Below are 13,108 nucleotides of genomic sequence, written 5' to 3' on the forward strand. Positions count from 1 at the left end.
TAATAAACTAAATATACTGTCTCTCAGTATAACACACATTTTCTGGATCTTGAGTCACTCTTTTTGCTTTTTTCTGAACTCTATCCAATTTTTCACCGTACAACAGAGGTAATGCTGCATTAAGATGTAATACCACCTTTCTACTGACTTGCTAGCCTTCTTATGCCTCTAAGAAATTATCTGTCCTCTTAATTACATAATTGCACTGGGAGATCATGTACAATTGTTTATCTACTACTATCTTTGAGGCCTTTCTAGTGCTGTTGTATTTTAGACCTCCAACTTGTAAATGTGACCTTTACTCTTTGTTCCTACATGCACTACCTCACCTATGGCTAAAAACACACATTGTTCAAACAAAACCATTGAGCCAAGCAATGCAGGAAGGTTTGTATAAATGACATTTCATTATCCTTATTTAGCACTCAACCATTTTTTGGGCACTTCAGCAATTTTTTCCAAATCATTGATAAAGATACTGAACAGCACTGGATCAAGTACAGATCTATCATGGACTCTACTACAAAAAAATTATCGAATGACAATTCCTCATTTACAATTACTTTTTTTATTTCTATTGGCTAACCAGTTTTTAATCCATTTATTATGGTTTACACTGATCTTTTTTTTTAAATTTGACCCATTGGAATTACTAAAAAAACCCCAACTATCTGGAGTTAGTGCCAAGTTCAGTGCTGAGACTGTTTTTCTAGAAGAAGCCTATGTGTGTGCAACTTAACATTTTCTTCTGGCCCCTCATTGTGTAGCTCACACAAATTTATAGCCCCCAGAACCACATTCAGTTTAGATTTGTGCCCATTTTATTAATTATTATTATTATTTATTTATTAATTATTAACCCAATATTATTAATTAACATGTTGGAAATTTGCTTACAAACTGTGAAAAGGGTAGTGGAGCTTACACACTGAGAGGCCATGGGAGGGAAAGGAAGCAAGAAGCTAAAGGAAAGCTGTAAAGGAAAAGTCAAAGTAGATTCCACCTTTTACTTGCACTGTTTTTTGGCACACCAGTCTCCAAGTTATACAAACTGGCTATCTATCTACGTTTTTAAACCTTGTCCATCACTGAAGTACCTGGACCTCTCTGATGCTCACTTGCTTATTGGTGTTATTAGCCTTAGGGTGATCTAACTTTTACATAATTTTTAGAAACCATCTCTGAATTTGGCCCAGCGTTGCTACTGTTCATAGTTAGTGCAGCATAGATGGTAAAACAAAGGTGAGAAAAGTAGCTATAAAATAGCACTTGGCAGTAATATGTCATAAGAGGAACTTGGTGCTCTAGATTATGGAACATTTTTAGGCAAGGAGCAACTTGTGGCTGAACTGCTGAAATTTAAGGATGAAGTCCTGGTCTATTGATTTTAATAGCATCAGTATTTTTCCTTGACAGTTCATCTGAAAGGATTCCAGGAAGTCATGAAGTAAGTACAGAGAGTTTAATTAATTTGAGAATGTGTACCTTCTGAACGCTTCCACTGAAGGCCTGCAGGACCCCTGAGTTCTTCTTCACATAATCATAATTAGGGACTCCACCAATAAATATATCAGAGCTGCACTTAATCTGTGTGAAAGCTCCCTGTTGTAAAAAAGCAGAATGCTATTATGTTTAATGAGATGAAGCCTGCATGCATCTTCAGGATTGCTTACTTTAGGCTCTGAAACATGCACTTGTTCTTAATGACTTGGTATTTCCGTACAGGAGGCAGCACAGTGTTACATCTTCGTGTTGGCAAGGAAAGGACAAAAAAGATTCCCTACCAAAGTCAGGTCTGATTCCAGCTGAAGTTGGCTGGTAAATTTCAGATGTTTCAAAACTTGGATGAAAGTCAAGGAAGATGAGAGGAAGAAGGGGACTTTGTTGTCCTGTCACTGTCTTCTGATCATTATCACATTGGCGTGAATCAGGAATAACTTCACTTACAGTCACTGGAATTACACTGATGAGAATCTGATATGTATGAGACCAGAACCACATCTCCAAAATTAAACTGAACAGAAGATCCATTAAATATAGAAGAGAGGAATGTTTGCTGTATTTGAACAAGCAAATCCAGAACAAAGGAAAGAAGTAAAAGAACAAACCCCATGTTTGAATTATTTCCTGGAAGCAGGAACAATCACTCAAGCTAAACTGTAGCTTAGATCAAATTTTTGGTAGGGGTTGAAAGGATCTTAAAGGTAAATATGTGGAAACCACACAACTGCAATCCTGCAGAAGTTCTAATTGCATTTTATGGGTTGTTACAGATCCAACTATCTCTGCAGCTCAAGTATAGCACTCAGCTGGAGAGAAGAGAATTAGAAAATCTCTTTTGCTCATTATGGACCAGATTTTTTTTAAAGTCTCAACTAGGACTGGTTGAAATTTTTTTCATTGAACTTGTGTGTTTGTAGATAACTAGATATTAACAGAATGAAATTTTGAATGAAATATGCCTGCTTTTCACAAGAATTTCTAGTCTATATCAGAACTTGAAGATTCTTCTGCAGAACACTTTTCTTTTTTGGTTTTCTGATTAAAAGTTGAATATTTTCAAAGTTGAGACTATTTGAAATTGTGACCTCAATAGAGAAAACAAAGATGAGTAATAAGTTATCTCAAGTTTTACAGAAGACAGAGAAAAACAAAATAATTCCTAAATTCTGTTTCTTTGGGCTTCCATGACTATGCAATATGCAATCACAACTATTCACCTGACCTTGTGCACATAATTTTACATTTTCTATATAATTTCCATGCTGTCTGTGAATTCTTGTATTGTAACAAGTTCATCTATAACCAATAAATGGAAGAAAAGGAAAAAATTGCCCCAACTGGGCATTGTTATGGAATTTTCTAGACTGCCAAGTTTCCTCTCTCCTACGTTTAATGGATCTTTTCTTGATTTTAATGTTGGGGACCTGGTTCTATGGTATAGCAGAAGATAATCCCTTCTTCCTAAAATATATGTGAGACAGCCATCATATATACATGCAAATATATATCTGGCTCTTACCTCTGCCATTCCTTCTACTGGTTTTTGTTTATCCACCTGCAAGATACCATTCTTTGCTGTGCGAGACACTCTTAGTTCATGCCATTGACCCAGACTGACAGATTCTTCACTCCTGTTTGAAATAAAAAAACCCTAAACATTTTACACTTCCAGTTTTGATATTTTAAGACATTTGTTCTCAGCAAATAACTTGTGGAAGCTAATTGTTCACACATCTTCCTGAGTGAAGCAAATTCACTACCTGTTAGCACTAAAAATAAAGGAAGAAATATATCTACAAAAAGGCTACCTGTTTATGAAGTATAACAAAAGGCATCATTTATGGAGACTAGGAGAGAAGGGAAATATCTCAATGTTCTTGTTTTATTTGAAGAAATACCTAAGTGAACAGTGGATATTTTGCTATCTGAGGGCTAAACTTTCTAGTTAATAAATGCAAATTATCCCACTGAAAGCAGCCCGCATTTACTGACTGGTCCCAGCCAGCATGCACAGCTTTCCAGCAGGGCTGCTCCCAGTATGACTGCAGCCACTTGGGTACTGCTCGGTTACCCTTACCTCCAGCAGCTTCTCCTCCTCCTCCTTCTGCCCCTGCTGCACTGCTCTGGACAACAGGCTGCATGAGGAAGCTGTGGGGATGTATGCTGGGCAGCAGATGCCTAGCAAGGTCGGGGGAGGCTACAGGCAGGAGGCTCCTGCCCCAGTGTACAGGGTTCCAGCTCCAGTTCCTGGCCACCTTCCACCCACTCCACCCACCCAGCACAATAAGCAGCCACCTACAGGAAGCCAAGTGGGTGGAAAGTAGCTGCAGCTGTGCCTGTGCACTGGGGCAGGAACTGCCTGGCTGCAGCTCCTCCTGCTGTCTGGCTGGGCATGCTGTGCCTGGCATGTCCCCAGGGCTGCCATTGCTTCCCAGTGCTACCTGCTCCCTAGAGCAGTGCAGCAGAGCAGCAAAGGCGGACGAGCTGCTAGAGGCAGGGGGAGCCAAGCAGTACCCAGGTGGCTGCAGCTGCACTGAGGGCAGCCTTGCCAGGAAGCTGTGTACACTGACCACAGCCAGGACAGTTGGCAAATATGGGCTGCCCCAGTTGGGAGTGGGTGGGGTTCAGCCCACTGCAAGGCCAGCTACAATCAACTGGCAGGTGCCTATCTGCAGGCCAGATCCAATCAGTTGGTGGACCAGATCTGGCCTGCAGGCTGTATTTTGCCCACCCTTGGGATAACCCATTGCTGAACTAAGTTAGCTCACCTACTCAGGTGAATTAACTTAGGTCAGGTACACCATTTCTGGCCCAATTTAAACCCCCCAAACATCTGCACACACTGACATTTAAATCAATCTAACCCTTGTTAGGTCAATCTAAATGTAACGTCTGCATGTTCCAAAGGCACAACCTGCCATTACAGCCACTTACCTAATGGCCAAATTTGCTTCAGCTCCTTTATCTCTTTATGGAACAGTAGCATTTTGTGTTTGCTTATCGATTCTATTTATGTGGGCCATTATTCAGTAAAATCCTTTTCTTAGTGCATTTTGCACATTAAAGGTAGTTACTCAAATATGTTCCTGGTTATATAATGAGATTCTGAATAAGCACCAGAGTCTCCATTAGTTGTACCAAGTGTCAACCAGTCTCATAGGAAGCATTTTAAAACTGTTAATATTATCAATTTTAGCTTGGTATTTATCTGAGACTGAAAAACTGCCTGTAGAGTAGATAGAAACACATACCCCAGGTGCTACAATAATAAAGTTGTACAGTTTGTATTTTCTTTACTTTGGAATGTAATTTTTACAAGCATAGCTTAAAGCCTTTCAAATTCACATCAGAGATTGATGCCTGTTCTCTTAGACTGATGAATACATTTTCAGTTTATTGCCTGAAAAAAATAGAAAATAACGCACTGCAGGCAACCTCAAACAATAAACCTTTAGTTTTCTCACTGAAACAAAAAATTAAATTCCATTTTCTATCAAGCAAAATATTGCATATTTAGGTATATTTTATTTCTTATAATTAAATATAAATTTCAAAATGAAAATGTTGTTGCAAAAAAAAATCAAAGTTTCCCTTTGCAAAGTTTCACTTTGACATTTGTTAAATTTTTGTCTTCTTCAGGTGAAAAAACATGACATGTTCAACTCAAATATTTTGAGTGGACCTAAAAAGACATTAGTCAATGAAAAAAAATTTGTCTGGCATTTAAAATATCACCATCTTTATTTCTTCTTATTCATGTATTCCTACCTATGTTCCTCTGATACCAAAACCTCTCGAAAAGCATCATCACACAATGTCACTCATTCTTTGTTCTTTTCTTGTTTAACAACAATTAGGGTTCAACCACCTTGTATAAAGCAATAGGTAATAGAGTTTAATCACTTCGTATAAATCAATATGTAATGGAATTTAATCACCCTGGATAAATCAATATGTAATAAAGGAAGCAGATGGGTTGGACTCCTTAATAAGATGCAATACATATATTCTCTCCCCCCTCCAGCACAGGTCATCATCATGCTAAGCCTCCTGCTTTGCAAACTGTAATTATAATTAGGGATGAATGAACCTTGAAAAGTATTAGATTCTGAGAACTGAAAGTTAACTTTTGGATTCACAAGGTTTGAAAAGCTACTATGAGTTTGAGAATTGTTTTTTCCTGTAAATAAAACTCTGTTCCCCTCAAGGATCATTCTCCTCAAGGCTTTTTTAAACATAATTTTTATAGCTAAGATGAATGCAGCCTATGTATTAAGGAGAATGATTACTAATTTTCTGATCCCCCATTGAAATGAAAGATTCATCAGTGTGAATCTGTCAACGTGTGAAGTCTCATGCACGTGAATCCCTGCACAGCACAGGCCAACAAAGTGGTTGCCTCACAGGTTATATAGAGCATCTAATCTGCTGTCCCCATTCCCCTTTCTGGTGCCTTCTGCCAGACCTCTGCTTTCTTCCCTCACCATATCATCCTAGCAAAACGCCAAACACCAAATAGAAAATATAAACTTTCATTGTTCTAGTAACAACATGAATTAATCTACCCCTATTGAATGCTAACATTTACACTCGCTTCATTTCATTAAAATCTAATGGCTGGGTAGTCAGACATGAGTTATATTTCTGGTTTTGCCAATGACTCTATGCACTGCTTTGGCATAACTCTATGCTTGCACATATAATGTGCTTGCACATATATCCCCATCAACAAAATGGTAGATAATGCTTGGGGATAATGATTACCCTTTAAGGTCTAAAGGGAAAGTGCTACATAAGAGCAAGTTATACAGCAACAGGCCATAGTGCCCTTTGTATGTAGGCTGCCTAGCACTTTCCATTTTATGAACCAAGGGTCCATAAAAGACCCTTGCATTCTTTGTTTGAAAAGTTATAATACATGTATATAGGCATTGTGATACAGTCTTTAATCGTATCATCACTGTTTTTTTCCGCAGAACGCTCATTCAGGGTGCAGGATGGAAGGTGACCAGGAAATCAGTCAGGGCAGCAGAGCGAATCTGTAAGCTTGAGACAATAAGCCCTTGCTACCTTACAGCATTTGTGATTCATGTTTCTGAGGCACTCAAACAATCCTGTGATGGGCGCCCTAGAAAGAACCTTGATCAAATGAACACTTCTGTATGCAATGCAGGCTTTGGATGGTGTGCAGTAAATAATGCAAGGGCCATTAACTGAATGAGGAGGCTATAAATACTGAACAACTAACTCCTTGTCTGGGCACTGCCCATTCTGTGTACTGAACGAGGCAGAGATCCTTTGGAAAAAACTGCACATGATTAGGAAGTCAAAGACTATATAATAATATTATGATTGAATGAATAACCTACATTCTGACATTTCCTAACTTTGCTTGGCTTTGCAACCTAAATAATTTTCTTTTTAACATAATTATTACTGTCATAGTCTTAGTCAGCTTTGCAGGTTTTCACACAACCATTTTTGTATTAGTTAGCAATTATATTAAGTTGCACTTTTCCTTAATATCTGAAACACACATATCAGGAAGATCCCTGCTGGGGTAGGCCCGGGGGGTGGTCAGGAGAGCACAGGCAGGGACGCAGGGACACAAGGACACTGCCTGCCTTCTGCTGACCATGCCCCCGTGTCTGTGGCGGTGCACGGGGGAACCTGCAACATCAAAGGAGCTGCTCCTGCTGATTTTGCAGGTTCTCCTGCATGCCCCTCCACTGCTCACTGCTCCCCCTCCTGATCAGCAGAGAGGTGAAAACCGTGGTTTTAAATATGGTGAGATTTTTGCCTCCCGTCTGGTCAGCAACACACAGTGGGGCTGCCAGGGCACCTCGGCCAATCAGTGGCGAGCAACAAAAACGGCGCCATATTTATAACTTCAGTTTTTGCCTCCCCGCCCGTCAGCAGCGTGTGACGAGCAGCAAGGCCAGGCACACTTGGGAACCTTCAAGATTAAAGGAGATGCTGCAAAGCCTGTTAATTTGGTAGGTCCCTAACCAGGGGGACTCATAGACTAGGCACAGGGGGATGTGCCCCTCCCTAATTTCCACCAAGGCTGCTGGCAGGGGCCCAAGTGGCTTGTGCCACACTGCTGACCACGTCTGGAGGGGGGCTGGGGCCATGGCAAGTGGCCCGAGTCCAGCCACCACGCCATGCAGGAAGCCTCCCCCGGCAAAGCCTCCATCGCCGCTTCTGTCCTCGCCCACCTACTGGCACTGTTGTGGGGGAGGGCGAGGAGGGGAAGGGACACCCGCAGCAGCAGCGGCAGACACCGCCTTGTGGGCGTAACGGCCACGCCACTCGCCTGCACATCTGCACTGTTGCGGGGAGTGGGGGCAGCCAGGCTCTGGCACCTGGTCCTTGTAGTTTCTTTCTCCTCTTTCCCTTCCCCTCTTTCTCTCCCTGTCTGCCTCTCCTCTTCTTTTTCTCTCCGCCTGTCTGCCTCCCCTCTATTCTTTCTCTTTCCCTCTTTCTCTCTCTCTTCTTCTCTTCTTCTCTCTTTTATCCCTCTCTCTCATCACAACATGCTTAACAGAAAAAGAATATGCAACAACAAAGGTAGTATGTGATGCTTTATTTATTGCCACTGTAGAGCGTGCGGTGCTGCCACATTCCCTGGCCTAGCTAATCTGAAGGCGCTGATGTTAAAAGCGCGAGTCCGGCACACGCGCAGTAGGTCAAGGTTCGGCAGTGAACTTTTCACCTCTAAGGAGGGGCTGACCTAAGTGCACAAATTACCCCGCGCAGTAGAGACCTGGCAAAAGGGATTTTTGGCACCAAAAGTGGTGACCACTGTACCCTGAGATAAAGCAGATGATGACTGGTCAGAAGTGTGAAAAGTAATGTTTGTTTCAACATGATGACTGATGGAAGCACCAGCTGGATGAGTGTTTGAGTGACAGGTACCTTAGAGATATGATTGGATTGTGAACGTGAGGGTTAAAAAGGGGCCTGAGCTGTGCTCTGTGTGTGTGTGAGAGTTGTCTGTGAGGAACAGTGAGTGACTTGTGTGAGTTTGGTGGGTCTCTGAGGAGAGAGACTTGTCAGTTTGAGGCTTTGCACCTGAAGAGAGACTGCTTAGGTCTAGCGAGTCTGAGACTGGATGAGATGAAGGGTGTTTGGTGAGTATCTAGCATCTGTAGAGCAATTGGAGGTGAGTGTGTATCCCAGGTAGAGCAAGACTCCTTGGGGATCCCTCTGGGAGTGCAACCATAGACCAGGTGCTTGAACATGAGATAAAATTAGCCTTTGAAGTGGTTTCATTGCCCTTCTGCACTGCTTTAATGGGGTCACTGTTCGTACCTGCAGCAGCATATTTTGCTTTAATTTCATCACGACGTACACATGTGGCAGCGTATTTCACTTTAAATGACCTTGTTACATAGCCAGGTAAAACCCATCCGATGTATTTTAGTTTGCTACGTTAGAAATTGCAACGGTGTACAAGGCGCTGGAAGCCCAGACATGCCCGGGGAAGCTCGGGCTTGGTGGGCTGCCAGCGCCCCGTGCATGGTCCCCATCGCTTTCTCCTGCTGCCAGCACACCCGGCTGCCCTCCTGACACCTTGCTGTACTGCCCCAGAGGCAAGCCATCCCATTCTCAGGCAGTCCCAGGTGGCAGGAAGGCAGCATGGACAGTGCATGGGGTGCTGGAGCCTACCTGCCTCTCCCATGGTCAGGGAGTGAGCTGTCAGTGGGCCAAGTGGTCTCTGAGCTGTGGGGGACCCTGGACCTTCCCTCCATGGTGGCGGTGCCTCCCAGGTGGCACCCACCTGCTAGCACCCTGTCCAGACAGTCCTGGGGAGCACCGCCATCGTGAAGGGAAGCACTGCGCCCTGCACAGCTCAGGGGCTGTGCGACCCAGTGGCAGCTCATGTGTGCAGGCTCCACTGAGGAAAAAAAAAAAAAAGTGCCGAGGGGCCTGATCTTTTTTTTTTCCTGGTGGAAAATGCCCATGCCAGCCCGGGGGGGGGGGGGGGGGGGGGGGGGGGGGGGGCGCGGCGGCAGCGGGCAGAGCGGAGGCATGTGAGCTGATGGGGGCCATCACTGTGATGTGATGGTAGTCTCTAAATTGAAACAGTGGGTTTTTTAATCAATACAATTAAAAGCCCACCAATTAAAAACCCACCGTTTCAATTTAGGGCGAACTAAACCCCTGTCACATGTACAAGCAGCCCCAGGACCGGTGCCAGTGGGCCAACACTTGTGATAACGTATCACCCATTTGCTGGACTGAAGGAGAGAGAGTACCCTAGAGAGGGGGAAGTCTCCTGGGGAGGTGGGGAATCTGTACAGTTCTCATTGTAAGCATACGGCCCGAGAGCCTGTAACAGCCAGGCTCTGTGTATGTGTTAGTGTAACTTGCAGTATTGTTTGCAGCTCTCAGACTGAGGGTCTGCATTCTGTTCTGTTCTGTTCTCTCTCACTGTTTTCTTAATTCCCATTGTAAATAATCTTGTAATTATTGTAAGTATTGTTGTTGCCTGTTATTATTAATACAGTCCTGCAATTTCCAGTTTAATTTAAAGAGTCTGCTCATTTGTTTTTCCAGTGGGGTAGCGCTGGGCTGCAAGTGAACACCCTGCTTAGATTCACCCGCCACCTTAAAAATCCTTTCCCTGGGCTGGGTTCTAAGAGGAGTAACACCCTTATTTGCTTAATTAAGAATCCAGCGTTTAATATCACCAGGTTTAGAATTTTTAGAAAACCTGGTATTTACTATAAAAAGCAACATTTATGATTATTTACTATATTAATATGCAGTACATCCATGTACCTGCCATGTACCTTCCACCCTGGTTTTGGTTTTTTGGCATGCCGGCACTCTCGCACGTTATAAGGTAGACAATGCATTTTATTTGGCACTCCAACCAAAAATGTTGCCTACCCTTGCTCTAGAATGATTTATCCCTTATTCAACACCTTCCCAGGTATCCACAATTTATTGGGTTAGCGATGCCAAAAGAAACGTCTCCAAGAATCCTCTTCAATAGCTAACATCCATGAATTTATCTAGTCCCTTTTTTAATTTAGCTATGCTATCTGCCTCTTCCACAGGAATTGCACAAATTAACTACATGTTGCATAAAAAAGTACTTGCTCTTATTATTTATGATCAGGTCACAAAGTCCCTGGACGAGAGTTTTGGGATGGACGTCATCTTCCTGGACTTTAAGAAGGCCTTTGACACGGTTTCCCACCACATTCTCTTAAAAAAACTTGGTGACTGTGGCATTGATGCCTACACAGTCAGATGGGTGGCAAATTGGCTAGATGGTCACACCCAGAGAGTGGTGGTAGACAGGTCGTTTTCAACCTGGAGGGATGTGGGCAGTGGAGTCCCCCAGGGCTTTGTCCTGGGGCCTGTACTGCTCAACATCTTTATCAGCGATCTGGATGTGGGTGTGGAATGTACGCTGTGCAAATTTGCTGATGATACCAAGTTGTGGGGCAAGGTGGGCACGCTGGAGGGGAGGGACAGAATCCAGCTAGATCTAGACAAATTACAGAGGTGGGCAGATGAGAATAGGATGGATTCAATGCAGACAAGTGCAAGGTGCTGCATCTAGGGAGAAGGAACCAGCAACACACCTGTAGGCTGGGGAACACTCTTCTTGTTCAGAAGAAAGGGATCTTGGAGTCATTGTTGACTCCAGGATGAACATGAGCCGCCAATGCGAGGAAGTGGTCAGTAAGGCTAACTGCACCTTGTTGCGCATCTACAGATGCATCACAAGCAGGCCTAGGGAGGTGATCCTTCTGCTCTATGCGGCATTGGTCAGGCCACAGTTTGAGTATTGCAATCAGTTCTGGGCGCTGCACTTCAAGAGGGATGTTGCTAGCATTGAGAGAGTCCAGAGGAGGACCATTCGCATGGTCAGGGGCAGCGGGGCAGGCCCTACAAGGAGATGCTAAAGGGCCTGAACCTATTCCGCCTCCACAAGAAAAGGCTGAAAGGGGATCTGGTAGTCGTTCACAAACTCACCAGGGGGGACCAGCGGGAATTGGGGGAGGCCCTGTTCCCCCGGGCACCACCTAGGGTTACTAGGAATAACGGCCACGAATTGTTAGAGAGAAGGTTCAGGCTGCACATCAGGAGACATTACTTTATAGTTAGGGCTGCCAGGCTCTGGAATGGGCTCCCAAGGGAGGTGGTACTGTCTCCTACCTTGGGGGGGTCTTCAGGAGGAGGCTGGACAGATATTTGGCTGGAGTGATATGATCACGGCACCCGTTCCTGCCTGGGGAAGGAGGTCGGACCTGATGATCTGTTTAGGTTCCTTCTGACCCTAAGCACTGTGATACAATTAGTTTTAAACCAGTCACCTACTAATTCCAGTGGGTGTCCCCTACTTCCAGCATTCTGGGACTTGGTGAACAACAGTTCCTTATTCAATTCATCCACACCCTTTATGACTTTATAGACCTCTACTATATATCCCCCTAAACCTTGTCCTTTCCAGACTGACGAGTCCCAGCCTTTTTAGACTTTCCTGGTATTGCAGCTGCTTTAGGCCCCTGATCATTTTGGCTGCCTTTCTCTGTATCTTTTCTAATTCTACTACATACTTTTTGAGATGTGGGGACCAGAACTGCACACAGTATTCAAGATGTGGATGCACCATGGATTTGTATAACAGCATGATGATGTTCTCACTTGTTAATGATGCCCAACATAGAAAATTTGGGTTCAAAGGGACCTCAGCAGGTCATCTAGTCCAACCCCTTGCTCAAAGCAGAACCACCCCCGACTATATGTCATGTCAGACCAACCTGATTGCCTTTTACGATCAGGTCACAAAAGCATTGGATGCAGGTGTTGCCGTGGATGTAGTCTTTCTGGACTTCAGCAAGGCCTTTGACACTGTCGACCACCCCATCCTTATTAAAGAACTAGGTGACTGTGGCATTGATGCCTACACGGTCAGATGAATTGCAAATTGGCTGAAGGGTTGTACTCAGAGGGTGGTGGTGGATGGGTCATATTCGACCTGGGGGAAAGTGGGCAGCGGAGTCCCCCAGGGCTCGGTCCTTGGGCCCACACTGTTCAATTTCTTCCTCAGCGATTTGGACAACGGGGTGAAAAGCAACCTGTTCAAATTCGCTGATGACACCAAAATGTGGGGTGTGGTGGGCACGTTAGCAGGGAGGGAAAGACTCCAGAAAGACCTGGATAGGTTGCAAGGGTGGGCTAACAAAAACAGGATGTGTTTCAGTACGGACAAGTGCAGGGTGCTGCACTTGGGCAGTAGTAACCAGCAGCACACTTATAAGATGGGAAACTCCCTTCTTGAGAGCATGGAGGCAGAAAGGGATCTTGGAGTCATCATTGACTCCAAGATGAACATGGGCCGACAATGCGAGGTCACTGTCGGCAGGGCTAACCGGACCTTATCATGCATCCACAGGTGCATCTCAAGTAGGTCCAAGGAGGTGATCCTCCCCCTCTACGTGACACTGGTCAGGGCGCAGCTGGAGTACTGTGTCCAGTTCTGGGCACCCCACTTCAAGAGGGATGTGGACAACATTGAGAGGGTCCAGAGGAAGGCCACCCGCATGATCCAGGGATGGCAGGGCAGACCCTACAATGAGAG

The 13,108-nt window shown here is 44.3% G+C and overlaps 1 protein-coding gene across 1 annotated transcript in view; it reads right to left on the reverse strand.

The window, feature by feature from the left end:
- The window catches only part of EGFLAM (EGF like, fibronectin type III and laminin G domains), a 130,629-nt gene that overhangs the window by 19,760 nt on the left and 97,761 nt on the right, over positions 1–13,108 (reverse strand). The window contains exons 16-17 of the mRNA XM_019496071.2: positions 3,023–3,134; positions 1,486–1,602 (exon numbers count right to left, since the gene is read on the reverse strand). Coding sequence (XP_019351616.1) covers positions 1,486–1,602; positions 3,023–3,134 — 229 coding nt within the window. The remainder of the gene's footprint in view (positions 1–1,485; positions 1,603–3,022; positions 3,135–13,108) is intronic.

The sequence above is a fragment of the Alligator mississippiensis genome, chromosome 3 (assembly GCF_030867095.1).
Source record: "Alligator mississippiensis isolate rAllMis1 chromosome 3, rAllMis1, whole genome shotgun sequence".
NCBI classification, from domain to species: domain Eukaryota; kingdom Metazoa; phylum Chordata; order Crocodylia; family Alligatoridae; genus Alligator; species Alligator mississippiensis.